This window comes from Pelmatolapia mariae, linkage group LG2 (assembly GCF_036321145.2).
Source record: "Pelmatolapia mariae isolate MD_Pm_ZW linkage group LG2, Pm_UMD_F_2, whole genome shotgun sequence".
Taxonomy (NCBI): Eukaryota; Metazoa; Chordata; class Actinopteri; order Cichliformes; family Cichlidae; genus Pelmatolapia; species Pelmatolapia mariae.
Window position 1 is genome coordinate 25,121,195 of NC_086228.1, and position 26,904 is coordinate 25,148,098.

A 26,904-nucleotide genomic window follows, 5' to 3' on the forward strand; every position below is an offset into this window, starting at 1 on the left:
TTATATGGCAGAAGCTACAGAGACCCAGAAGCTGTGTTTATCAGCTGCTTAGTTAAAATGATTTTGCTTGAGTGTCAAAAGTGTCAAAGTCTCGGCTAAGCTTTGCTACGCTGTCAGCTTCTTACAGCTTTACCCTAAAATACGCACAAGCCTTCAAGTGCCTCAATTCCAGTTTTTAAGCCTTGTAACTAGTAAAAATGTAAAAATAAATAAGTAAAAAGCAGTGGGGGTGAGGGGGTGAGATGAAAGAGAGGTAAAAATTAACTCTAAATACTTTGTGCTAAGTTTTGAAATGGATGATTTTTATAATAGAAAAATGTAGATTTTATTATGATTTTCATTGTTGGAAGGATACCCTAAAACAGGGGTGGGCGATTGATTTTTCTAAGGGCCCACGTGAGAAAGGCTGAGTAGAAAGCTTATAAACACATGAAATTAATAGAAGTGAGTTCAGCTTATTGGTATGACCCTCCATAACAATCATAGTTTCTCATGTGGGCCCTTGGGAAAATCAATAACCCACACCTCAACTGAAACAATATTTAGTTCCAGGGACTCTAAACACTCAATACAAAGATATTATTTAAGGCTCCCAGATCAAGCACAAACATCGCTCATTTCATGTTAAGAAAAACAAAATTGACTGAGTAAAGTTTGCGGTGTAATTTACAGAGAAAACACAGTTTGGTTGGCGGCGAATGAGTGCATTAAGTGTACTGAATCTGGAGTCCTTGATTTTATACAATAAACAAGCCAAACTGCACATAAACATTTGCAGACATAAACAAATAATGTCCATATAATGAAAGTAATTGTAAATCCACATCATTCCCTCATATTGCTCATTCAGACAGCACGCACTGAATATCAGTATCCTACTACTGCTGCCTTAAGTGAGAATAAAATGAATCCAATGAAGCAATTTAACCCTGCTCTCATTTTGCAGAAAAATAGCCAGGCATCCATTTCTAATGAATAAATTAAAGGGGTACGTTTGTAACTTGCTGTTAAAAAACTCAGGGATGAGTAGTGTTGCTTATAAACCCTCTGCCTGCTACGTATTTTGTCACCAAAGCTTTTAAAAGCATCCCACTTTTCATTTTGCATGTATTGTGCAAATACATGATATCTCATGCCGTGGCTGCGAGTGATTTTATGAGCTTTTTATAATCTGCTATATTTTATGACCGGCTGACGTGACATACTTTCACAACACATGCATGATGCATTGGCACTGCATGGGTATTAAAGCATAGGCTCTTGCTCAAACACTGAGACACACATTGGTGCATATTTCCAGATAGGCACGCTAAGGCACCAATGCAGAGAAGTGGCACACAAAGACACTAAAAGCTTTCTACTACATCCTTGGCGATTCCATCAGCATGACTAAGTGAGTTCCATCTCACACTGTTCTCCAGATAGAGCCATGATTTCTAATGGCATCATGCACTCAGCTCCCAATCATTTCTCACATGTTCGACCTTGTACCATCTGCTTTGACACACATGCACAGCCACATGAACTTGCAGATGTACACACACAGACACACACACCTGTAAATACGGTCGCACACTCATTTGAAACCAATCAAATACGCTTCCTCACAAAAAAGACACTGGAGGGCTTCACAGCAGTATGCTGCTGCAGTGTATGTGGGTTTGTGGGCGACTGAGGGCGGAGGGTGGTGTTACCTAAAACAAGACAGGGGGGCTGGGGGGCACAATGAGGGAGGAGAGGATAAACAGAGTGACAGAAAGGAGGTGGGAAGGACGATGTTTGTCTGGCCGTGTGCAAAGCAGAGGAAGTGAGAGAACTATATTGACAGTGTGAGAGGGCAGCAATGGAGACAGTTGGAGCTGTTGTGTGAGAGGCAAAAATAAGAAGAAATATGTGACTGTATGAGAAATAGAGAGCTGGGGCCGCATAAGTTCAGCTGAGTACTTGACATTTCAGCTTTCAATTTCTTTTAAAAATCATTACTGTCAGTGGCTGGGATAACGTCAAATTAGGTGTGCTAAACTAAAGTCTCATTTTTTAAATCTGACCGTGTGTGTAAAAGACTCTTAATGTTCTACGTGCTAGATGATTTTTATGTGATTGGATGACAAATCTGTATGCATGTGCTTGCCTCCCTCTGGATTTAGCATAGCAAAATGGGTGTAAATACAGTCAGCAGCTGACATGATGCACCCGTCGCACAGAAAAAAGTTAGTTAGATCCTTAAAGGAGCTTAGAGGCGGTTGCGGGGGGGGGGGGGGGGGGGGGGGGGGGGGGGGGGGGGGGCAAAAGATTTAAGGGTGGTGTGATGCTGGTTGGGGGGGGAGAAAAACAGTGGGGATAAAGGAAAAAGAAGCAAGGCTACAGGGACTGAGAAAAATGAAGAGAGGGGAGAGGCTGAGAGCAGGGATGGGAAGGGTGGGGTTGGTGACAATCTTGCCTGAGCCTAAACTGGAATTAATCCAATAATCGCTTGGAAATGTTTTGCATATTTCTTCATTCTTCTCGTGTACATAACAGACTATCATCCCGTTCAGCTCCATGTGAGACCTGCAGACCTATGAAGGCCATCGTACACACAAACGCACAAAAGAAAAAACACAACAAAACACAGCACTGCTGTAGCGTTAGTACACGTGATAGCCAGACAGTCCGTCACAAATGTCAGCGCTGCTATAGGTTTTGTCACCAATTCAGCTGATTCGCCCTCTTCTAGACGTTAAAGCGCACACAATTCAAACATCCAAGAGCCTAAGAGTGAGTAAATTAAGTGCCAGCAAATGTAGCTGAGAGGAAGAAGACTTATACTTGTAATGTAATCCGTTTCTCATCAGTTCCTTCTGTCTTTGTTTCTTTTTGATCTGCTCCTTTCAGTCACCACATGTTGAACACAGTATGATCTAGCGTGTTACCGCTCATCATGAACACATCTGGTTGGGCTTAAGCTTCACTCAGGCTCTTGCCTTTTGAAAATTGGTTCTGTAGCTGATTTGCAACTTCATCTTTAGGCTTTGCTACTTCTTTACCCCCAGTTTTTATGTCACCAAAAAGGGAATTTGTTTGCCAAACAATGACAAAGGTCATTTAATTGACTTTCCAGAGTTCTTTTTTTCTGTAGTCTATGTAATTTCTTACATTTTAAAACCTTCTTGCAATTAATAGGATCAATTATGCTTAGAAAAATTGCCAAAACCTTGTTTTTTGTAAATGTTTTGTCTAATTAATGCATTGAATTTATGTTATCATCACCATTATAAAAGATCCATATTTAATTTAACCTGCCTTGCAATAGATTAATGCGTCCCTGCATGTATCCAACATGTAAGACATGTCTGAGTGGTAGGGTGAGCACTTACCCTCAGTATTTCTGATCGCTGACCTCTTTGGAATTTGCGTGTGTGTAATGTTTAATATGAATCATGATTATCTCAACACAAGGAGGGTATTTCTGTCCATTGGTTTGTTTTAAATGTAAAGTTCGCCGTTTGTTTGCAGAGGCAGTAGTTTTTCTTTTCTCTACCTTTTTGTTTGACTGTGTGTTTGATGGTGAAGGTTCCTGCTATTATGGCTGTTATGACTAAATACACTTTAAAAATTCATTTGATATCCATCTACTTATGGTGGCTGATTACTGGGAGCAAAGAAGCTTCCCTGCTGTTATTGTGTAATGCTACTTCTCTTAATGCTGGAAGTGGAAAATAAACTTGACCCATAAACCGTCTCTTTCTCTCACCAGCACCGGTTAAGCCGTTCTGTTTAACCACACAGTATGTATTATGTCTGGACAGCACGAGCTTAACCAGTAATCACCAACAAATTGTCATTTGTTGGAATATTTCTGTGTTCACTGGTGTTTCAAAACGTAGAATAAGTGTTCGTGCTAAGGGAAGCTAAGTGTTGCCTCCAGCTCCTTTCATATTGCAAAGATGACTCTTAGCAGTAATAGGAGTATGTTGCAAAACTCAATTAACACACACTTGAGGGCATTAATTACAACAGAAGCTATGAACTTTTGTAACATGGAGAACATGAATGGACACCTCTAAAGCCGTGGCCAGTAACCACTGATGCTGTGGACCTTTCGCGTGCTTTCATCTTAGACTTCATCACCTTCCAGTGTCACATCAAACATGCGAGACTGAAAGCTGGTGCTGAGTGCACACTTCAGCTTCTTGATTTGGTTACCCAGCATCTGAGGGGGGATGTTAGGCTGCTACGAAATTTATCTAAATTACATTCTAATGAGGCGGCTATAAACACTTCCAAAGCAGCAGGTGATGAGATATTCACTGCTATGACAGAGCAGCTCTTCGTTAGCAGTAATTTCAGTGAATGTGCAGAAACAAAAAATGCAAAGAGTAGCACCTTGAAGTTGTAGTCCTTTAAGAAAATGCTATTACTGACATCTGGAGATTATGAGACACCGATGTCTGTGCTTCTAAGCAAAAGGTCTGCTTAACAGCTGCCTGGAGAATTAACTCACTATCCTGCAGTTCTGCTGTGCCACATTTCTGGCTTTAACAGTGCTTGCACTTGTTGCCATTTTTGCTCCTATAATATCTACCCTGCTTGCCCAAGGGAAGCTTACCTTTCCCCCTTAATGTGAAAGACATTATTGAGTGGCAGTGTAGCTTCCAGCGTACACAGCAGGAGGAGGAAATAATATGAAGGCTAATTCAGAAGTCAAAAATCAAACGGATGGATTTAGGGGTCAAACGGGCAACTGAGTGTAATTATTTAGTGGCGCTGATTAACAGCCAGGCTCGCTGGGGCATTGCAGAAGACTGGTCAATAAAATCAGTCACATATGATTAAAAACTCAACTCAAACCAGTGGAAGTCACATGCACTTGTCATGAGCAGGGAGAAGATTTTAAGTTAACTGCTACTGCCACTTGTGAGCTGAGCTGGAGCTTGGAATATGGATGGCCTACTCCTTGACTTGGGCTTGATTGAGGATTTCAAAGTCAAGAAACTTCAAAGCCTTGGCTGGGGAACGTTTAAACGAGCCACAGCCAGCTTTGAATCAGAAAGGAAGAGAGACTAACTACTTACAGTAAACTCTCCCACAGCTTGAAAAGAATGAGCGGGCTAACACTAGTGTAAATAAACACCACAGGGTTAAATCTGTGAAAGGAGGAATTTGGCTGACATGCTGGTGCAAAACTGAAGGAGGCAGCCAAAGTTTGGCAGCGCTCATCTGTAATGCAGACTGTGGACCTGCATTTTCACTGAATTCAAATAGATGGATTCAAAGCAATCACTGGTGCTGTGTTCACCTCAGAGACCTGATGAGATGGATTTTTGTTGCACATGAATGTTAACAATGTCTCCTGAAATTTATTCTTACTCCCAGCCTTTTTGCACAGTAGAGTGACACAAAGGCCAAATGTGCTGTGAGACCACTGAAATACATCCCTGTTTTTTTCTATGTGAAACATCGCAACATCCACCTACAGGACTGCACTTAAACTTCACCGACTCTTCTGCTAAGGTGTTCGTTTCTTTCTGAGTGCAGCACAATTCAATTTATTTGACAAAAATCAAATCATGGCAACACCCATGAACCCCTGGAATGAGTTTAAAGTATGGGCAAATACGTGCACAAAGTTACCCCTATTCAAGTTATCTCAAACAGTCTACAGGCCAAATACATGAGCCTGAATTGCTACTAAGAATTCAGCAAATTGAGTATCTGCAAATTGAATATTAACAAGTACTGGTTTCACTGCTTGATTCTGCTAATTTAGTGGTCTACCACCTTGATAATACATCCATCCATTTACTGCTTCTCATTCAGGGCCAGGTCAAGGGAGCAGCCTAAGTAGAGAAGCCCAGAACTTCCTCTCACTAGCCACCTCTACCACCTCATCCGGGGGAACCCCGAGGTGTTCCCAGGCCAGCCGAGAGATACAATCTTGGGTCTACCCCAGGACTTCCTCCCAGTAAGACATCCATGAGTCATCAGGTGCTCCAACTACCTTAGCTGGCTCCTTTTGCCTTAAAAACCCACTTTAGTAAACATTTAACTTGTCAAGCAAAGTTGTTGAATTGATGTAGAATGGAAAATTGGTGTGTTGAGATACACTTAAGCACTGTACACTGAAAAGTAGTGCCATGGATCTCTGTGAATGTATACTGGACGTGTCCAACAAATATGAGAGTTGACAGGCTCCTCTCTGACACCAGGACATGCTAATCATTTATTGGCATACATAATGCTTACTTTCTAAAGTTTTGGGGGCTGCAAGGTTTCCTTCATCCTATTGCTTTATTTCGATCCCTCGACCTGTCAGTTTAATTTGCTCTGCGTCAGAAATTTAAGGTTATTATACCATCCCACAGTACATAAATGTCCTGACATGGCTGTATGAGTGCAGATCAACCGTTTCCACTAAAGACACACCTAGTATAATTAGTGATAGGTTCATTAGTAAACAAATACAAGTTAGAAAAACAATTTCTCTTTAGAAAAGGATTCTCACACAAAAGACACACATATGTGCTCAATACAAACTCATGATAAAAGTTTTTAGGGCAGCTGAATGATGCTGACTCCTTTAGGCCTTTAGTGATGGAATTAGCTCCAGCTTGTGCCTTTCTCTGTTGTTTTTCACCCTGATTCAGCAGTCCCAGTCTTTACACATGGCCTCTGAAAAAGCTCAGTGGCCACAGGGAATGCCAGCTCATCGACTATTATAATGACGGCCCTCCCTATTGGTCTCCTTCTCTCTCTCCCCTTCTCACCAGCACACTATTCCAATTGTCCCTCTCTTTCTCTCTCTCTCTCTTTCTCTCTCTCTCTCTATTTTTGATCTGTCTTTCTGCCCTTCTTGTGGAATAAAGGCTGTGTATGATGCAATGTTTATGGCAGTGAAAGTTCACAGTCAACAAAATTGCCCATTCCCAAGGCAAGAGTGACCGGATTAATGATTTTATTGTGTAGCAAACTGCAAACAAATATATTATAATAAATGGTGCACGTTGTATGAGACATCTGTGTTAAGACGAGAACAGCTTTAGCAGTAAATCACAATTTTTTAGTCAAATCAGTTGCAGGTTGTGACTCACCGTACTCCACAAACACAGAAGTGATAAAACACAAAATCGGGGCAGTGCACTGAAATTGTTGGTGATGACCTTATTAAGGACTAACCTTGAGCTTGTCAAAACGTTCAGTGAGGGAGGACACCTGGTGCTCTCTGTGGCGTCCCACGAGCTTGCAGAGGGCACAAATGAGCTGGTCATCCACCAAGCAGTACATGTTGACCTTCTCGTTCTCATGCTCCAGGCAGGTCAAGCCACGGATGTGGGTGTCTGGCACTGGCTCCACCAAGCGGTGGCTGGTGAAGGGCTTCTTGTTGGGGTGTGTTGCACGCAGGCAGCGGTCACAGTACGATACCTCACATGTGACGCAAGTCTTGACGGCCTCGCGTGGCGGATCCTGCTCACAGAACTGGCAGCTGATCCGTGGATCCATTTTAGCAACAACAGCTGGGCTGTGGTTAGCGTTGGTGTGGTTGATGTGATTGGTGTGGTTGGCGTGCTGGTGGGAGTGGCTGGAAGTGGCCGGGCTGCTACGAGCGCTGCCTCCACTTGTGCCACCGCCGCCGCCAATCGTTCCAGCTATTGTACCGCTAATGGTGGCGGTGTAGGGTCGCTGCGGCTGCAGGCGACGGCTCTCGGTGGGAGAATTGGGGCCGCTAAGGGAGGCCTTTTGAAAGCGGTCAATGATGTTCTGCAACGTCACATTGCGCTTAAGGCCCTCCAGGCCGCGGTGATTCAGCGTGATGACGTAACGACAGGTGGGACACTGAAAGGCAGAAATGGATTCGAGGGGCTTGCTGGTGGAGCAGTGAGACACCAGGATGCGGTGAGCACAGTTAAAGCACAGACTGTGGGCACAAGGCAAGAGCAGAGGATCTTCAAACAACTCCAGGCAGATCGGGCAGGTCAGCTCAGACTCCAGTGTTTCCATCTTCAGTTGAACCAATCTAAAGGTGACATCAAATCCCACGGAAGCTGGCCAATTACCTATGTGAAGAATAAATGAAGATATTATCAGTTAAAAAGGCCTCTAATTAGGAATTATATTTCTTCTTGAGCAAGTGAAGGCAAGATAATCTTACTTCTAAAGCACAGACAATTAAAGCATTTTTTTTAATTTAACAGGTCACAAAGAAATACACACAAGAACACATTCACCCATTTACCCTGAGCTAGCTGTGAGTGGCTTCATGTAAGTTTGACTGAACTGGACAGATTTAGCAAAAACACCACTAATACACACATTTCCATGTACTGGTAAATATGACCTCCTCTCCTTGCACAACAACTCATTTCCCTCAATGGAACCTTTGATGTGATTCCTCTCGCAGAGCTAAATAAAAAGAGAGAAGACAGGCAGAGGCTGACCGAATCAAAAGAACAGGTTAAAATTAATGGAGTGAACAGCAGAGAAAAGGAGAGACAGATGTACGGCAGCAGAGGACAGAGAAACTTGTAGAAGGACTTTAACACCTTGACACCTTGTAGCTTTTATAGTAAGATCAGCTTGACTTATCAAGCAACAACTTCAAGGAAATTTTAACTTTTAGCGCATGATCGAAGCGGCAAACGGTGAAAACAGCTAAGCAAGAAAATTGATTTCAGATCCTCCTCCTTGTTCTCCAAGCACTTCAAATCTCAGCACCTTGCGGCCTGCCTATCAAACTGTCTCCCCTGGGTGGCCTTAAAATCACTGACATGAGAAATCACTAATAACCGCCATCCCTCTCTTCCCCCGTGGCTCTCTGTCCTTAAAAAGAAACAAGGCAGGCAGCGTGAAACTGCAGCATTAAACCATGCAACCTCAGGAAGCCGACAGTGACAATTTCACTGAGCAAGGTTGTTCCTAAAAGACTGCCCTCGTCTCCCCCTGTGGTGTTCTGCAGGTTGTAACTAATTATGATGCTCTAAAACACGCTATGAAGAAAGGTCAGGAATCACAAGGGAGACCAGGTAAGATCTAGACAGATCTACCTTAGTCTTCCTCCAACATTGCAAAAAAAAGTGAGAATGTGTTGTGAATGAAACTCATGAGTGTTGACAATAAGCACTTATCAGTACTTTCATTGAGCTATGGAGCATTCCGCCTGCTGTTTTTCCTAGAATTCCAGGCTTAATAACTATCACTTGACAAAAGTGACTTTAAGCACAGCCTGCCAAACAGCCTTTTTAAAGCACTGACGGCTCTTTGTCGATTCAAACAATGTTATTTGAAACATGGGGGAATATTTTTTAAAGCCTCATAGATGGTTTGGCGCAGTGTAAACTGCAAAAGCTTAAAAAAGTATTATACGTCCCATTTGACAAATAAAAGTAGGAGTGCCTCACGTGAGAGATACTAAACCAAGCAGACTGTATTGAAACAATTCCATGAATGTAAATAAGTTGTTGATGCAAGTTCATGTTCTAAAAGCATGCATTGTGCTAAGTGCATTTAAAATCAGTTGTTGTTATGAATGCAACCAGTTAAGCCTGAATGCAGAGGGAAAATAAAGTTCACAGCTTCCTGTCAAAGCATGTTGAATCGAGGAGTGACCTGTGGCCACCCCGGCCCACGTGTAACAACATCAATGTGCAAAGACTCAGTTCTAACTTGGTAGTGTTCAATTAGTATAATTTCTACAGAATTGTAAGATTATGAACCATGCCTAATCTCTGGAAACGGCAAAACAGAACAGCTGAAGATGAGCCAAAAAAACAAAAACAAAACAAAACAAACTGAAAAAGGGAGCTCAAAGGCTTAAACTCGTTTGCACTCCCGAAAGTCTCCACCTCTTCTGCGGCACCAGAAACAATGCCCCAACACTGAGCTGTGTTGAAAGCAAACATGATTTAAGCAGTTGTTGCAGTGCCTGGGAAAGGCACTCAGATGAAGAAAGCAGTTATATGCATGCAGCTGCTTTGTTACAAAATTCATTATCTGGAAAAGAAATAAATAACTGCCCTCAGCCAATCATGCAGATATTATGCTGATAAAAGGCAATGGGCATTGTGCTTGTGTGCGAATAAGTTGAGCGTGTATGGGAAAATACATTTCAGGTATGAGTCTGTGAGTATGCTGTAGTTACACGTGTACATGCGCCTAATATCCTCCTCCAATATTTCACCTTGGCTGTTATTTATCAGGTACTGTATGAGGTTGTTATCGCATCACCCGGCTGTATCTGGTATAAAGAAAAAGCATGTTTAGCAGCGAGGCACCACTGAGTGCACCAACATAATGTTTGGCTTTGTCATGCCAACAGCAGAACAAATTTATCTCCAGCGTATCAGGTTGATAACAAAAAAGGTAGATTACTGGAAATATCTAGAGAAATGGGATGTAGGGAGAAGGTTATGCAGTGAGGCAAGGACAATTTCCAACTTCCAGAACCTGTTGATGGCAGTGAAGGTTGCTGGCCCCAAGTCTGCAAATCAAATGACAAATGAGACATAAGTCTTTAGCTTTGACGCTATATATAACAGCCAGTTACAAATCACAGCTGACCTTTTTATTTATGATTTGATAGAAATATTAAATATACAAGTTTTACTGCTTTCTACTAGTAATCTTAATTCAGAATAGTTGTAAATAAATTTAAAAGCAGATTAGTTCTGAGAACAGACACAGGGTAAGCAACAGATCAGCTGCACTGACTGTTTCAGTGGTATAAATCAACATCAGGAAACATCAGGGTGCAAACATTCATTAAATGGCTCTGCACAGACGCACAGATGATCAGTCACAGCAGATCATCTGCCTCCATCTCGCCATGTACCTAGCATGCACTTCTGTCACACTGTCCTCCTTCACTACACCTCGAACCTCCTCTGAGGTCTTTCCCTTTTCCTCCTGGCTGACACCTCCATATTCTGTGTCCTTCATACAGTGTATCCACTATCCCTCCTCTGCACATGTCCAAACCCTCTCAGCCTTACCTCTGTACTTTGTCTCCAAACTACTCAACCTCAGCCGTCACTCTGATACACTCATTTCTAATCTTGTTCATCCTGCTCACTCCCAGTGAAATTCTTAACACCTTCTACTCGGCCCGCTCCAACTTTGCCTCCTGTCTTATCATATATCAGTATTATCATTAGTAGTAGTATATAGTCAATCAGGATAGCTGTTACTGCATTTCATCCTTTTTCATCAGTAGTATTTGACAAATTAAACTAAGGAGAAGTCACACAACAGGCACGGTTCCTTTCTCACAGAAATAAACTATAAGTCACTCTGCAAAGATGCTTTATGAATGTAAATCTGTCAAGAGAGCTGTATAATAACTAACAAAAGAAAATTGGTTTTCAGATACTAATCAATACTAACAGCAAATCAGATTAGATACTCATTTGCAACAGTATTGACACCAACAGTGTTGCCTTCGCCTCCTCCAGATGATACACAGTTTCACACTGCACCGCTGCAGACAAGCAGGCACGCAGTCCCTCCTCTCACTAGCAGCTCAAGTAGTAATAAAATGATAACGATAATGTGGGAGCAGCAAACGTTATCAGTCTTGCCTGTCGGTAACATTAATAGATGGTTTTCATTTAACCGGACAAACATTTGTATGTATCTAAAAAGTGCTGTGCTCTCTTAAATTCCCAGTCTAAAGCTGAGAAAGGTCTACCAGCAACTAGAGAGAAACAGTGGCACTCGCTAAATCTGATTTGATCAGCAATGAAATCTCCTGCCGAGCCACCAGAATCAGTCAGACAGCCTTATCTAATTTTTACTTTAAAAAAAGCCTCTTAATTCTTTTTATTTGTTTCCCCTTTTTTGGTATAAAAGTATTGTGTATTGCACATGTTCCTGGGCATCAGTTTCGACTTTGAAATTCTAGCACCATGACATCCATAAAACAGAGTCTGAACCCTCAATTATTGAGCACATCAGATCGCCTATGAGTGCATGACCATTAAACTGCATATTTTATCAACATTTAATTCAACTGTTGACTGAATCAGCAGTGTCACTTTATTCCCTAGGACAGAGCTCAGCAGTGTTCCTTATGCTGATGCTAATGTGACTGTGTTTAACGGAGCATGGTGTTATAATTAACACCAAGCTTTAACACACCATCAACAGCCCCATTAAGCTTTAGCTATGTCACTCTGGGGAAACAATGCTGGCTATGATGGGAGTCACTAAGGGACTCAATTCCTAGCCTCATGGTAAAGGCGGCTGCTCTGCAGACAGGCTGGCATGCACACGCACACACACACACACACACACACACACACTAATGCACGTACACACACATCCACAAAATCATAAGCACACACAGCCAGAGCTCCACATTTACAAGCACAAACTCTCTCTGTCTTGTTGTCTCTCTTCATCTGCCATTCTTGTTAAGGTGAAGTGTCCCATCTGGAAGGAGAACAGCTTGAGCTAGTGCTTCAACAAAAACACTCATATCACAGGCATACACGCACAGTACCGCGCAAACCCAAATAAGCACATGTGCACAAAGGCACAAACCTGTAAGGCACTTATCCTGATCTACTGCAGTGCGTGTTGTAGCAAAATCTTTTGGTCTTACGCAGAGCTTTTATTAATGAAGAGAACGAAAAAGAGAAAACGAAAAAATGGACACAATTTATGACTCATTAATCTGCCTGAAGAGATCATTTTATTTAGTATGTGTTTAAAGGCAGACTGAATTTTTCATCTACATATACGTAAAACCTGTTCCCACGCATTTATATCCAGTGTTCATGTGGGAGAAGACATAACCTGAAAGAAATGCCCCAAAATAGCAACCACTGACATCACGCTCGCTTTATGTCGCTTCATAATCTTACACTAAAACTACAAAGGAGGCTGTTTATTTAAAAGCGCAGGTTTCACGCATCAGTATGGAGAGATGACACTTGCGGAACAAAGATGATTATCCTTGTACAAACAATTTACTGGTAAAAACTAAATTGCTCCCCTGTGAACTGTAGCAGCACAGCTGCAGAGCCAAAACGGGAGCTTAATGGACACTTGATGATGATGGAACGAAGGGGTAATAGATAAAAACAATCTCCACACGTAGACCTTTCCCCTAAGGGCAAAAGTGCATATCCACTGCAGCACTTATAAAGACACAAAGGAAAGGCGCGAGCGAGACAGATGCTAGACATCTATCAAACACGTTCTTTGAGAATGAGAGCAGAATGAGAGACAGATGTGGACACCACAGACGAGCGGTCGTTATTATGTTTATAACGACGCTACTTTCTGGTGCCATTCAAATCTAGCAGAGCGTCACCTCCTTGCAAATATGGAGAGAAAACATGCTAATGACAGATGCAATCAAACATATATATATATATATATATATATATATATATATATATATATATATATATATATATATATATATATATATATATAAAAACGTAATAAGATGCTCTTCTAGCTCTCGGTTCCTACTCCAGTGCAAGCTGCTTTCACTGATGCAACTGACACACTGTGACAATCTGCAGTGAATCGCCACTTTTCATTGTCAGATTGACAGTGTTTACAAAACCCGCACACCCCCACACAATCCCCCACCTGCACTCCCGCTACTCTCTGTACTATAAGTGTCCCTTGAATCTATCTATCACCAGAGGCTGTCGATCACAGGCTTATCACAGCAAAAGGAAGCGGAGCAGAAAAATCACATGGTTGAGGTTTGAGGCTCCAGAGAGCAAGACAGCAGTAAACAACAACACCAGGGGTTCAGCGGTCTTCCTTTTGGAAGGGCTTTAGAAAACACACCGTGAGACACTGGCATGTTTATCCCCGTGGGATGCTGGAGAAAGAGAAAAAAAAAAACTCCACAACATGTGCATGGCAACAATGCTGTCACATCACACAAAACGTTCCTAATGATTAGAAATGGTTCTCAAAACCCTTTTGCTAATCACTTATACTGCTTGGAAAAAGAGTAGGAGGGAGAAAAGTTCAAGCTCACTGCAAAGTGGAGGAGGGTGAATAGTTTGATAAGTTACCCATTTGAATTGCATTAGAAGGCTTAGAGTTATATATTATCGTGTGTGGCTGCTTTGACAGACAGGTGGGTGCCTTCGACACGGCATTCTCGGCATCAGCTCGGCTAATCTGACTCGATGACCTGGACCTTTCACCTGTGTTTGTGGTATTAGTGCCTTTTATGGCATTTTAATGCAGCTAGATGATAAATAATCTGTTTTTTGTGTGATTCAGTCCATCCAAGAAAATTATACTTTAGTTTTGGAAGGAAAATGAAGCCTGAAATTTTTATGGAGCAGGAAAATTGCTTAAATGTGGCACAACAAGGTGGAAGCTTGATCTCACTCTCTCTCTCTGGCTCTGCATAGTGCCTTTCTCACGTCAACAAGGACATTTCATTCATGACTTTTACGGCGTAACCAAATGTCACGCCTGGAGCCAACACGCGTGTTTTTACAGAGAATGGCTGGCCTGTTTGCGCGGTGCTAAATCACAAAGCCCCACACACTTTGGCGAGGGTGCACAAATTAGCAGGATGGAAAACAGCAACCCAACATAACACGGCTGTATGACTGCTTTCATTAGTGGCAGTGTTAGCAAACACAACTCTCAGGCCCTTCCCATGGCATTTACCATAATCACCTCAGCTAAGCATTTAAACCAAAAAGAAACAGGACTTTGTTTGAGTGGATTCAGTGGAATTCAGTTGCATTAGTGGACTGAAATGCTGACATTTTAGTGGGCAATTAATTTTAACAAGGTTAAAAAATACCCCACGCATAAGACACATGTCACGACCGGTTACTGATGACTTGTGCCAGAAATCAAGAGACTTATTCATTATTTTAGAAAAAGGAAATACAGCAGCTCCAAATGTAAGAGCCCTCAAGTTGACCTGAACACACCAAAACTGTACATATGATTATATAAGTGGGATCAAGCAACACATGCCATGTGCTTCAGAGAGCTCCTTCTTCTTGGGATAATAATAAATGTTTAGACCATCAAGTCCAGCCTTCATTTTTATCATGTTTTCATCCCTTCTTCCTCTGACTCTCACTCTTCCGCCCACCTCCACAGGCTCAGTTTTTCCTCTCTATTCCTCCCTTTCATTCCTGCTTTTTCCTCTCTGCAGCAGACCTCAGAGCAGGCCGGTTTCATCAAACATGTGATTCCTATTCATAGAATGTAAACAGTAATCCAGCCAAGCTGGTGTTTCCATTTCACATTCAGTACAGTTGGACTTAAACTTAACCCCCTCACTGCTACAGCTGAGACAGCAACGACTCCAGAACTAGTTTCAAAATAAATCTACGTCACTTCTCCGTGGGTCTATCCATTGCAGACTGGTAAATGTTTTCAGCAAGGAGCCTACATCCACAAAGTGAATACTACACAGCAATTATTTTAATCTCAAAATTTGGCTCAAATGCAAAACCAATATTTTTTATTTGAATCACTTTAATTGCTTATCAAGCGCCTGACAGGCCTCAAATTCAGCCTGCACAGGGCACCAGTAAGGGCAGTAGCTCGCTGCCAGTTAACTTTTCCCATTCCCAGTTTACCAATGTTAGTCCTTTGTTTGAGAAAATATGCCTGGGACTCAGAAAAGAGGTTATCACAGTTCACCTCACTAACCCTCAGCGGATCTTGTGGAAACTCATTATTAATACTTTATGGAATAAGTCATAATAGTGCCAGCATTTCAGCATAAATTAAGCCGGTAGCATTGAAAAATGGTGTTTAGGCTTAGTTATTAATGTGCTTAATGGCATCCAAATTAAGTTGCAGACATTGGTATAATTTGTTATTAGTAACAACAGCATATACTAATAACATGTACTGTAGATATAGAACATTTGTTTGTCAACACAGCATGTCTTTGTGTGTAGAAGAGGAAGAAATAGGGCTAAAAGGTGAAAATGCGGTATGTTTTTTAATGCAATTTAACTGTTATTTTTGATTTCCTGTTCTTATACACTTTTATCAAGCTAGCTGTAGGACAGGGGAATCGGTAGAGCCTAAAACACGCATCGTTAAATTGTAATGTACAGGGTACTTTGACGGACTAGAATAGTCCCATAATGTTAGGAAGACACAGTGATACCACAGTCAAATGTTCTTTGCTGGTGTTGTCACAGCCGAGGAATTTGTTATAGTGCTATTGAAGAAGCTAAAACAAGTTTGCATTTTAATCCAAAACATAATCTTTTCCTAAACCCAATCGGTAAGTTTTTTGACCTAAGCCTAACCAGACAAGAGTCCTAGATGGGGCAAAAACACCTGTATTCTGGAATAGGCCACTACTACACCATCTGTCCTCTAACGTGGTGTACTTTGTCAATCAGATGCTACACTGAAGTGTCAGTGTTTGTTTTATCCATATGGTAAAATGCTGGTTAATGTTGACTGCCCTGGGTGCACATGTTTCAGCAGCACTCATTTTCATTACCATATTTGTTTTGCTGTCAGCGGTGCTGATGAGAGCTCTATTGTGTGAAGGACATTTACTGATGCAAGACACTGAAAATAAAATAAACAATCAACTCTTGTTAAGTCCAAGCCTGAGCCAGACTTGCTAATTGGTTTAATGTATTTATACATGAAAGCAGACTGAAATGAGATTTTCACAGAGTTGTGACAGTGAATAGAGCACACCTCCTATCCTTAACTCTCTGCTTAATACTTCTGCCTGTTACAGCTTGGCAGCCTGTGGGTAATAAAGTTAATAGTGTCAGACGTCGTCTCATCAGCTCTCCGAGGCTCTTTTGCTGTGGTAGAGAGCCTTATCAGGCCTCAACACAACACTGGAGCAACCAGGCCCCTGCCTCTCTTCATGCTGCTTCCATTATTCATGTGCATTTGCCCAGGTGAGAACAAACCCAAGGATCAGAAGTTGGCAGAACGGCTTATTAGATATTTAGACGCAGCGGCATGTGGTGAGAGCAAAGAAGAAATAGAGAGAGGGAACAGAGATGCCACTAACAGTCAACAAAAGCAGAAATATAATAAGTAAGCAGGGTTCAATCCACTCGCAAGTGTTTATGTTGTTAACGACTGACCTTGACAATCAGGCTCATGAGGTAAGAAGCTGGTCTGTCTTATCCTCACTGTTTTATTTAGTTTCAGTACCCTCTTCTCCCTACCTTACTTTAAAAAACAAAAGTTTTAAATTCTGAAATATACTTTCTTCTTAGGTAACATTTTCAAAGCCAGTTCCCTGGAAACACTGCGAATGGTTCTGTTTTATCTTTTAGGACTTACCAGCAATCCACAATAATGAATATTTTGGAGTGAAACAATGCCCCATACATGCATTCGTGAAGCGAAAATGACGCAAAACGAGTGAATGATTCATAGGCACACAATGCAGAATCCAAGGAAATCTATTGTTCTTCCAAGTTTGTCTGCTGGAAAGCAAACAAACTTGCCTCCGCTGACACTTGACACCAATTCTTCTTCAATTTTTCTATATTTTTATTTGACTCTGTGTGTGTATATATGTGCGCAACAGCACAGTGCCAAGTTAATGGCTTACCTTTTACTGGAATTTTCTATAAATATGGTAATTTACTTCACATCGTGTGAAAAAGCAATCTACGCACCACATAAGCGACACTCTGAGCTTCTGAAAAGAGGATCTTTTATGCTGGAAATTGCATTCTTGGCCCCTGTATACCTATATGAGACTGGAAAAACTGTCAAGAAAACAATAGGCCTCTGTATGAAGATTGACGATATATTTGTGAAAAGTTTTCCCATTGTGAAAACAGCTGACAGCTTAAAGCGCGTGCTATTTGTGCTCTAAATGAGAAGGATAAGTGATCCGTAAGGTGCCGGCCACTTTATCAACATCTTGTCAAGCTATACCAGTAAATGATGTTATCCGTGCTGGTGTTATTGATTCTAGTTGTCAGATACCCAGGTCAATAAGTCTTGACAGCTTATATGACAGCTTTTGTTCTTAAGAAATCGCTCTAAGGGGAAAAAAATAATACTAATACGCTGTCCTATTGAACTACAATGGATTTGACTACTTGAAAATCACAGTTGGAGCTGCTCTCCTCTTCAAAGTAGTAATTTTGCAAGATAAAAACCAACATTTTTCAGGAGGAGAACAAACTATACCCTTGCAGCTACAGCTACAGATTCTGGCAGTGCGTCATGATAAGACTGAGATACAGAAACACAAAGCTCCAAACACAAAATGCCTTTCTGGTGAATGCGTGTGTCCTTGTGGTTATGTGTTGCCACATGTGCATGCAGTTTCCTAAATCTGCCGAGACCAGCAGCTGGTGTTCGGTCTTTCAGGCTGTTTGTGGAGCCTGCAAACAGAAGGAAATAAATTTATACGCCTGATTCAAAAGGCAGTACAGATTGAAGACCTGTTGGAGTTATCTCAGCTGAATCATCTGTAACCCCATCACTTACAGACAGAGCAACTAACCTTGTTTTAAGGATCACTCTTTCTTTCTTTCTTTCTTTCTTTCTTTCTTTCTTCCTTTCTTCCTTCCTTCCTCCGGTCTCAGTTAGGTGGATGGAAAAAACAGTGTGAAATGGCAAATAGAATGATTTGATTTTTTTCTGTTTCCTCTGTACAGAAAGAAGTGCCACCTTTAATGCGACACTGCACGCTGCACTTTGGAGGGCCCTGTTTTCCCAGATGTGCATAAGCTGCATTTATCTAAATGCAAACGGGAAGCTTTTCATGACCGTTAAACTGAATTGCAGTGAGAATAGACTGCGTGGGTCACTTTAGTTCAAAGTCCGTACATTCCCCCAAAACATAATGCATCCTGGAGGGCCATTTGCCAGTTCTACTGTAGTAGATGGTCTCATTAATAAACCAGGAGGTGTCTGTAAAGTGTTACTAGGATGTTCAGTTATTCATGGTTGCTGGGTGTGAGGGAGAAAGAAATATGAACTACAGAAGTAAACCAAAAAATATGAAACAAAAAAAACAAAAAAAAAAACAAAAAAAAAAAACACCCCACAGTGAGGTCAAAAGAAATCAGAACAAAAATAAATCACTCACTCAGAATGAAAACAAAAAGAGCAATAAAGACGGAGAATGGAGAAGGGAGGAGAGGTGGGAGACCTTGCCATGACGGTGACCCCAGGGAGGGGGTTCCTGTCCTCTATCACGCTCTACAAAGTCAGAAGCTTCTATTTATACAGCACTGTAATGTTTGGCATTTCCTTCGAGGGGGAGGTGAATATGAGCCATTGTTTTCCTTGGCTGCCATTCGATTGGCTCAGCATGCTCCATGCGTTGAAATGTCAGCAGCTTATAGCTCTATTTGTTTGATTAGCTCTATTTATCACTGATAAGTGATCATTTGTTCATTCTCAAGATGGGAAATCTTATTATTGTTAAGGGTGAAAAGACATGCTGATTGATAGCACAATGAATGAGCCCTGACAGCCGTTTGATAAATTTAGTTTCCTTAATCTCTTGTGAAATATTTATGGGAAGTGTTGTAGGCTGCCAATGTGTATATCACAGCACAACTGTCAAAAGGCAGATCTGAGCTTGCTGATTGCAGGAGTACCAACAATGATGTTGCAATGATATGCAACATATAATCATTGCAAACTCATTCACAGTGCAGAGTAGTCACTCTCAAACTTAAGCAGTCAACTTTGCTCGCAAAAAGGAAAATACTAACACTGAGATTCCGTCCTGATCTCACAGAAAGAAAACGGATGTTCAGGAATGTGTGAAAGCACTCAAATCTCACATTTACCTCCACTTTACCCTTCCGCGTTTTTAATGAAACCTTAGTCGAACTCCTGGCGAGACTAATGGCTCACTAACTACGGAGGCCGACTGATTTATCACTGGTCCAATATTAACGGCCGACATTAGCTATTTTGTAAGTATCTCCATTTATAATGACAGATAAAAGAAAATGTTAAAAAAAAAAAGACATGGAAAAAACACCCTTCAATCTCGCTATGGGTGTTGACATTGAACAGTTTTTCTAACAAAGGGCAACCTGCAACTTCCCCGTTGCTCCTGGAATGCTACAAACAGCGCAATCCGAGCATCCTGGCAGAGCGTAAACAAGGAAATAAATACTGACACGTAAGAAATGCTTTGTGTTTCTCAAAGAAAAAAAAAAAAGATATGCATCAGATTTTTATACTGCCAAATATAGTAATGGTCTTAAAAGTTCTACATTGATCAGGCTCTAATACTGTGCAGATTTTGCAAAAATGAGATCTTAAATAGCTTTATTATAAAAATACAAACACATCTGCTGTGCCAGAACACATTTAAAAACATTAGGTCAGACTCTATAAAAGTCTGTACTATCAATTATAATAAATAGAAATGAGCCTCGTCTTTCCTGTTGGTTGGACTTGCCTGAGCTAAGATGGAGTTAGTGCTCTAAAGCATTCCGAGTAACTAGTTTGTGAAAACAAAACAACATTCCCTCCTCAGTGTGGCCCCACGAGCAGAGCTGACACAGATCAATAGGTATTTCGTTAAACAATAGCTTTGCCGGCATTTTAAAAATAGCCAGTCCCCAGGGCACTGCAAAACCACACAAAATAATTGGGAAAGTTAACAATAGCCACTGCTATACCAACACGGAACTGAACCTATGGCCAGGACACTTAAAAATCAGTCAAATAAAATTCCCACTTATAATTATGCTGGCTGTAGATAAAATGTTCAACTGCAGTGAAGCAGCTTTATGTTCTAAGTAACTAGCAGTTTGTAAATAAACCCTTCCCTGCAAACAGTGACAGATAATCTCTTGCAGAGGTTCTAAAGAGCATCAATCATTCCTAAAGATCAGCCAGCAAGAGAGGAAAAGAACTCGTTTAAGTAGGAGGGTGTTCCTTAAAAGCACCTGCTGGGCGGATCACTGTGTATGATAGAATTATGTATGTGTCTATATGTGAGTGCATGAGTCAGTCGAGTTTTTTTCCTCCCTCCTCTAACCCCCTTAACTTTTTGTCTTTGCTCTTTGATCTGTACAGCTACGAACCCTCCCCAGAAACCCCCAAATAACCTCGCGGCTCAAAAATCTTTTTTCACGCCTCCTCCTGTTTACACCTACCTTCTTGATCTTTCTCTTTATAGTTATTCCCTCTCTCCGCCTGCATTTCCATTTCCAATCCCTCTATTTTTATCACAGCTGCATCCGGGCTTGTGCTGCTGAGATTATATTGTTCATTATTGCAAGCAACACACCTGAGTTAAATGGCCACGAAGTGAAGAGCGCAAGGATTTGTGTTACAAGTTTCCAGAACAATTGGAACAGTTTGAAATTTTGAAGAAAACAACTTCCAATGCAATGACACCTGAAACAGTTGCTGTAAAGTTAAAAAAAAATCAAAAGAAAACCAGAAGAACTTTCAAGAACTAGTATCTAGTAACAAATATCTTCCATAATCTACTATAACAGAAAAAAAGACCCAGAAAATCTTCAAGGCACTTTGTTCACATATGACTTTTAACTCCCCCCAGCTCATGTCATTCCCCGGGCAGAAGTCTACACCTTCACAATGTCCATAGTTTCTGCTTCCAACAGACAGGAGGTGTGGAACACTTTACCCAATAGACAGGCCTCTTGGGTGGACAGCATGACGTCAGAACTGGGCCCAGATTCTGGATCCTGGTGCCAGCAGGTGAGATCATAGGAAACATCTGTACCAACATAGGCAGCTGACTGTTAACTAGTGTGGATGAAAATTGGCCGCCTCCTCCTCAGCTGTGCTCAGCTGAGCTCTCCTTTTCCAGTTTTGATCTGGTGTTCTTACACACAGATCAGGTCAACACAACAGGTCACAGTCCCACCCTTGTTTTGTTTAGTCTGCACCACCATGCAACTATATGGTGCAGATATTACTATCTGTAATGTATAAATACAGCACTTGCTTATATCAGAATGTCATTAGTGTTAGTTGAAAAGGTTTGCATTCCTGTTAAGTGACACAGAGACAGAAAAAAAATACAAGCATGGACATTGCCAGCAGAAGGAGGAATATAAAGACAGGACTTGGCACATCATGTTACATACTGCATATAGAATTTGGCACAATACATGTTTACATGTGCAAGCAGCCAGAGGTTTAAGTTCTCTCACCACTCAAGACTTGTTTTGCTCATATTTTCAAGTTTAACTCAAAAGCTCGTAAGCTCAGTCTGTTAGCTCTGAGATATTAGTCTGTAAATCATCCACTAAGGCTCTGTTATAAATGAAACGCTTGGAGGTTGGACGAGTCAGTAAAGTATGGGCTGGAGCTCACATAATGATAAGGATGGACAATATATTTGAACTGAAGCTCTGATGGGTTCTTGAATGCAAACTAATTAACGTCTATGATGCCTCCCACCACAGCATATATACTGATGCTTGCCAGACCAGAGTTAACAAAATGAAGACAGTGGAGTGGTGCACTGAACAGCAGCACACAATCACACAATTCAGCACTTTACAGAAGTGTGCCCAACACTTGTAGCCACAATTTTGTGATTATGTAACCTTCTATATAGTCATTTTTGTTTCAACAGCACAGTGCACTGTTTTAGATTGTCAAGGCTTTTTTCCCCCGTGCTAGCACTGCAATACAGAAGCTCCTCTGCCTGTGTTAAGATATAACGTTAACAAAACTATAGTAGAGGACCCAGATGGCGCCGCAGGACTTTCATGCTAGCATAAGAATAAAACGGCATTTTGGCCGGGAGAAGAAAGTTAAGCAATGGGGTGCCATGCATGAGTACTCTTTGCTGATCTACATGCAGAGCAAATATATCTGGGAGACAAGCTATGCCTCTCTTGGCAGGGACCTTCATTGCACTCAGTGCAATGAAGAGATCAAAGGAGTCTGGAGACAAAGACAGGAGGCAATCTGTCACACCATACATCCATCCACGCGATGTAGGTCTCAACTCCAAGATTTAATCCGCAGATCAATGCTATATCACACAGAAACTATTTTCTTTAATGAATGATCCGCAGTCAGACTTGGCAATCTTTTAGTCTCACTCGGTCCCTCTACTCTTTACAACTAATTACCACCACCTTCACATATGCATGGTTAATTTCAATCCCCATCGCCCTCACTGTAGCTACAACTACACAAGTGAGTAATTTTTCCACAAGATTTATCTGGCCTTTGACCAATATGAATAATGTGAAGAAACTGAACAGCTGTACAGTGGGAGAGAGGCAAAGAAAGAACTAGAAATTCTTTGCAACACACATCTTTTTTTGTTATCATTTGATATACAACGATCAACAGCATGCTTCTCTTCTAAAACAGTGGGCAGCAGGCCCTGCTAGTTCACCTGTTTTGACACTTTCCATTTAACATAGGTGCTTGTTGCAGATTCCTGTGGTTTTGTTAATGGCACCCTGAAGTGCATTTGATGCTGTGATTATGCTTACTTCAGTGCTACCAACCCATCACTTTTGCACCCATCACAAAAGCATATCCTCTAGGGTGTTATTACTAGTGCAAAATGAACACGCAAAAAGACCTTTAAAAAATCGTAAAGCAATAACTGAAATATATAGCAGGCTATTTAAACCTAAACCTTGTCTGCCTCTACATTAGGCCCAACATTTGCCAATACAAAACTGTTTTCTCAGCTCATTTACTGCGCATATGTGCAAAAACAACACAGCTGAAGGTAGAAACTCAGGAGCACACAGTTTATTAAGCGGGCCATGTCTGCTCGCTAAGATGATTCATTTGAACTGTTTTAGAGAATTAGTGGAAATGCTGTGTTCTAGATTTGTTGCAGAAAGCTGGAACGCTGAAGGGAACAAAAGAGCAGAGGGGATTTTAAAACATCCCAAGTTCAGATGCATGGCTTCACTCCGTATATCCCTCGACTGCACAAAGCTGGCCACCTCTGTGCAGACGCACAAAATGGTACAAGCTACCACTTACTGTCTGTCATGTAGCTCAGATGAAGTTATGTGCTTTAAGGTATATTACTGGCAGCTATACCAACTTCAGATTAACAGGTGGGCTACTTCAAAATCTGATCAAGGTGATCTGTGCTTGACATGCAACTGCTGCAATCTCTAAAATCAAAGGAGACCTAACAGGGCTCATTCTAAACTGATGAACACAAATCTGGTCTCCAATGATTTTTACAGCTTTAGTAACTTTAAAGAAATACCATATAACTCACAAATCACTTGAAATGAAATGAAAAAATGGCCAGAGGACAATCAGAAGTATTTTAGAAATTCAGCACATTAGGAAGTAAGAACAAAGAGAAACATGTCTACTGCTTTATTCTTACATTAAGTGAACTAACCCTCAGCATTGCAGGGGTGGCTCCGGTACCAATATTGTCCATATTTTTTGGCAGCAGCAATGTCGGGCCTTTTTAAATCCAAGGCATGACCGTTACACGACCTAATCCATTAAACCTTGTTGAATGAATCATGCTAGCTGCATCTCCCTTGATCCATTAAATTCAATCTTACAACATGCATCACTGGACAACAATGCTTCTTTAAATCTACCACCTTTCTTTTAATTCTTTTGGCTGCCCACAGTGAATAGAGAGAAATGTATACACAACAGCCTAAGCAAAAGAAGCTGATAGAAAGTAAAGCAGGCATAACAGTGAGCTTTGTAATGTAGGTTCCCGTACCGACAGGGAACAACACCCACTTTTTCTCTGAGATAGAAAGAGTTAGAAGGGGAGAAAAATAATAAGAAGGGAAGGGAGGAAGGAAGAGGGGGAGGGTGATAAAGTGAGAAACAGGAAAACAATCCTAAAGATAGAAAATCAGTCAGGAAAGTGAACACATGGCATTTGAGAGTGTAACTAGCAGCCAGGAGCATTAACTGCATTCTTGTCTGTTTGAGATGGAAGCGTACATGAGTATGCTGATGTGTAATCAGTCTGATGAGCCATGTTGTCTAATGGCAGGAGACAGTCAGCGCCAAGGGTTTAAGAGAAAAAAAAAAGAACTGGGAGAACTTCTGCTAGAGGAATTGCAAAAGCCTGATTGGGTTTCAGCTTTTAGTCCACCCTATTGTGGTTTTGCTTCACGCAAACTGCTGGCATAGGCACAGAGAGGGTGAGTGGAGAGGCAGAGAGTAGCAATCTGGAAAGCAGGATTTGAGATTCAGCACGGAGGGACTGATTCGAGTAAAGGTTGAAGAAAAACGACGCAAACTACTACAGACGTATGACCTGACAGGCACCTATCACATAACAGCAGTTACTTGTTAGTGCTGCAAAACACTTCAGCAGCCTAACAAGAAGCACATTTCCTCATGCTGTCAGCTGAGCTCAGCAGGATTATTAGAAGTCCAGGATAATGTTTGGCATTCAGCACTGCGTGAGATGAACGATATGTAGCGACACTTAAACACAATATTGTCTGTGTATTTCATCCCAGTTTGTTGGGCTATTAATTTTGGGGCACAAGTTCCCTTCAGTGCTACTCGGTGGCAGAGATTGGATTTAGTTAAAATGAAAAAGTAAAGGCTTCATTTGTGTAAGTGTAGCACACATATTTCAATCAGTATAGAGATTTAAAAAAGAAAAGAAATTCTATTAATGTTAAAAATGTTCTCTTAGCGAGAGTGCTACAAAAATGGCATTTAAAATAGGGGAAAAAACTTATTTCAATCAGGTTCATTATTGGTTACCAGAAACTGCTGCTGGAGTTCCACAAAATTTTCAAAACAAATCAGGTTGATGTTTCTCGCTTGGATGAATCTCTATTGCCCTGAAAAGCATGAGGATGCAATAAGGACCCCTTGTTTATAGTCTATCATTCACCCCGGTACAAGATAAACTGCAAACATCTCGAGCGTCTGTGTTTCATGGATACACTACAGCTCGCGGAATGAGCCTATAAAACCCTTTAAATAAACATAGCCATAACACAAGACTCTCTGAAGCTGAATCACTCTAATAAACAGTATGCCATCATATGCGCAGCAGGGGTATCCAAACTAAAGCTCGGTTATCTTAAGCTCTGATGGGAGTTAGAGGCACTTTGGAGCACACTACGTAAATGCTTTATTTACCCATCTTTCCCCCTAAATTACCCTCGTAAGCAAAAAATGCCGTTTTAATCTAATGTTAGACCACCAATGAGTGCATACACTGCTGTTGCCTTAACCTGCCACATACACAAATCTGCACGTACATTATATTATCAGATGGGGACACACGGACGTGGAAGCTTCTGAGAAAACCTGTCCCAGCACTAATGTCTAAGTTTGAGCATTATTACCAGCAGCCTACCTCAGACATGTTCGTGCGCGTATGACTCGGTTCCATTCAAGAGAAAGCTTACACAAACGCGTAAAGAAAAATCCCATAGATGGTTGGGAAAAGCACCACCGGTTCCCGTTTCTATTTCCGGGCGCTTCTTTCTCCCCCGGCTTGTCTGAGCGTTCCCACAAACCTGAACCCCCACACAGATAGACCGAGTCAGACACCTCTGAGCGCGGAGGGGAGGGGTTTCAGACACCTACCAGCTTTACATGCCCACTTCTCTTTTCTTCTGTCATCTTGAGAGAAGCCCCGAAACGAATTCGGAAGAAACACAGAAGGGTGGACAGGGAGGGGATGAGCCGAGCCGGGGTATTGAAGAGTACTCCTTCACGTCTGTTCCACAAAGCGCACAGCGCGGCGCAAAGCAAAAACACCAGTCCGGTGCCTTTCAGTCAGTGGGCTGCACCGCTCCGCTGGCGAGAGCTCCCAGGCAATTGGAATATTCAACTTTGGAAAAATGAGAGAGGGAAAGAGAGCGAGACAGAGAGAGAGAGAGAAAGAGAGATGGGAGGGAGGCAGACAATCACAGGAAAGCGGCTCCTCCTACTCGAACAATACAAAAAGCGAAAGGCAGCAGATAGAGGCTTCAGTGCGTTAAACTGAACAGCTCTGGGCACCAGTAGTAACAC

General features: G+C 41.6%; 1 protein-coding gene across 5 annotated transcripts in view; it reads right to left on the reverse strand.

Moving 5' to 3' along the window:
• mid2 (midline 2) overlaps positions 1-26,904 on the reverse strand; it is a 151,865-nt gene that overhangs the window by 71,991 nt on the left and 52,970 nt on the right. For 2 of the 5 annotated variants that reach the window (XM_063496582.1, XM_063496548.1), the window contains exons 1-2: positions 26,476-26,742; positions 7,156-8,033 (exon numbers count right to left, since the gene is read on the reverse strand). In XM_063496582.1, the coding sequence (XP_063352652.1) occupies positions 7,156-7,977 (822 nt within the window). In that variant the 5' untranslated portion in view covers positions 7,978-8,033; positions 26,476-26,742. Of the gene's footprint in view, positions 1-7,155; positions 8,034-26,242; positions 26,360-26,475; positions 26,743-26,904 lie in introns of those variants that run through there. The other 3 variants (XM_063496557.1, XM_063496572.1, XM_063496566.1) reach the window with 2 other exon arrangements.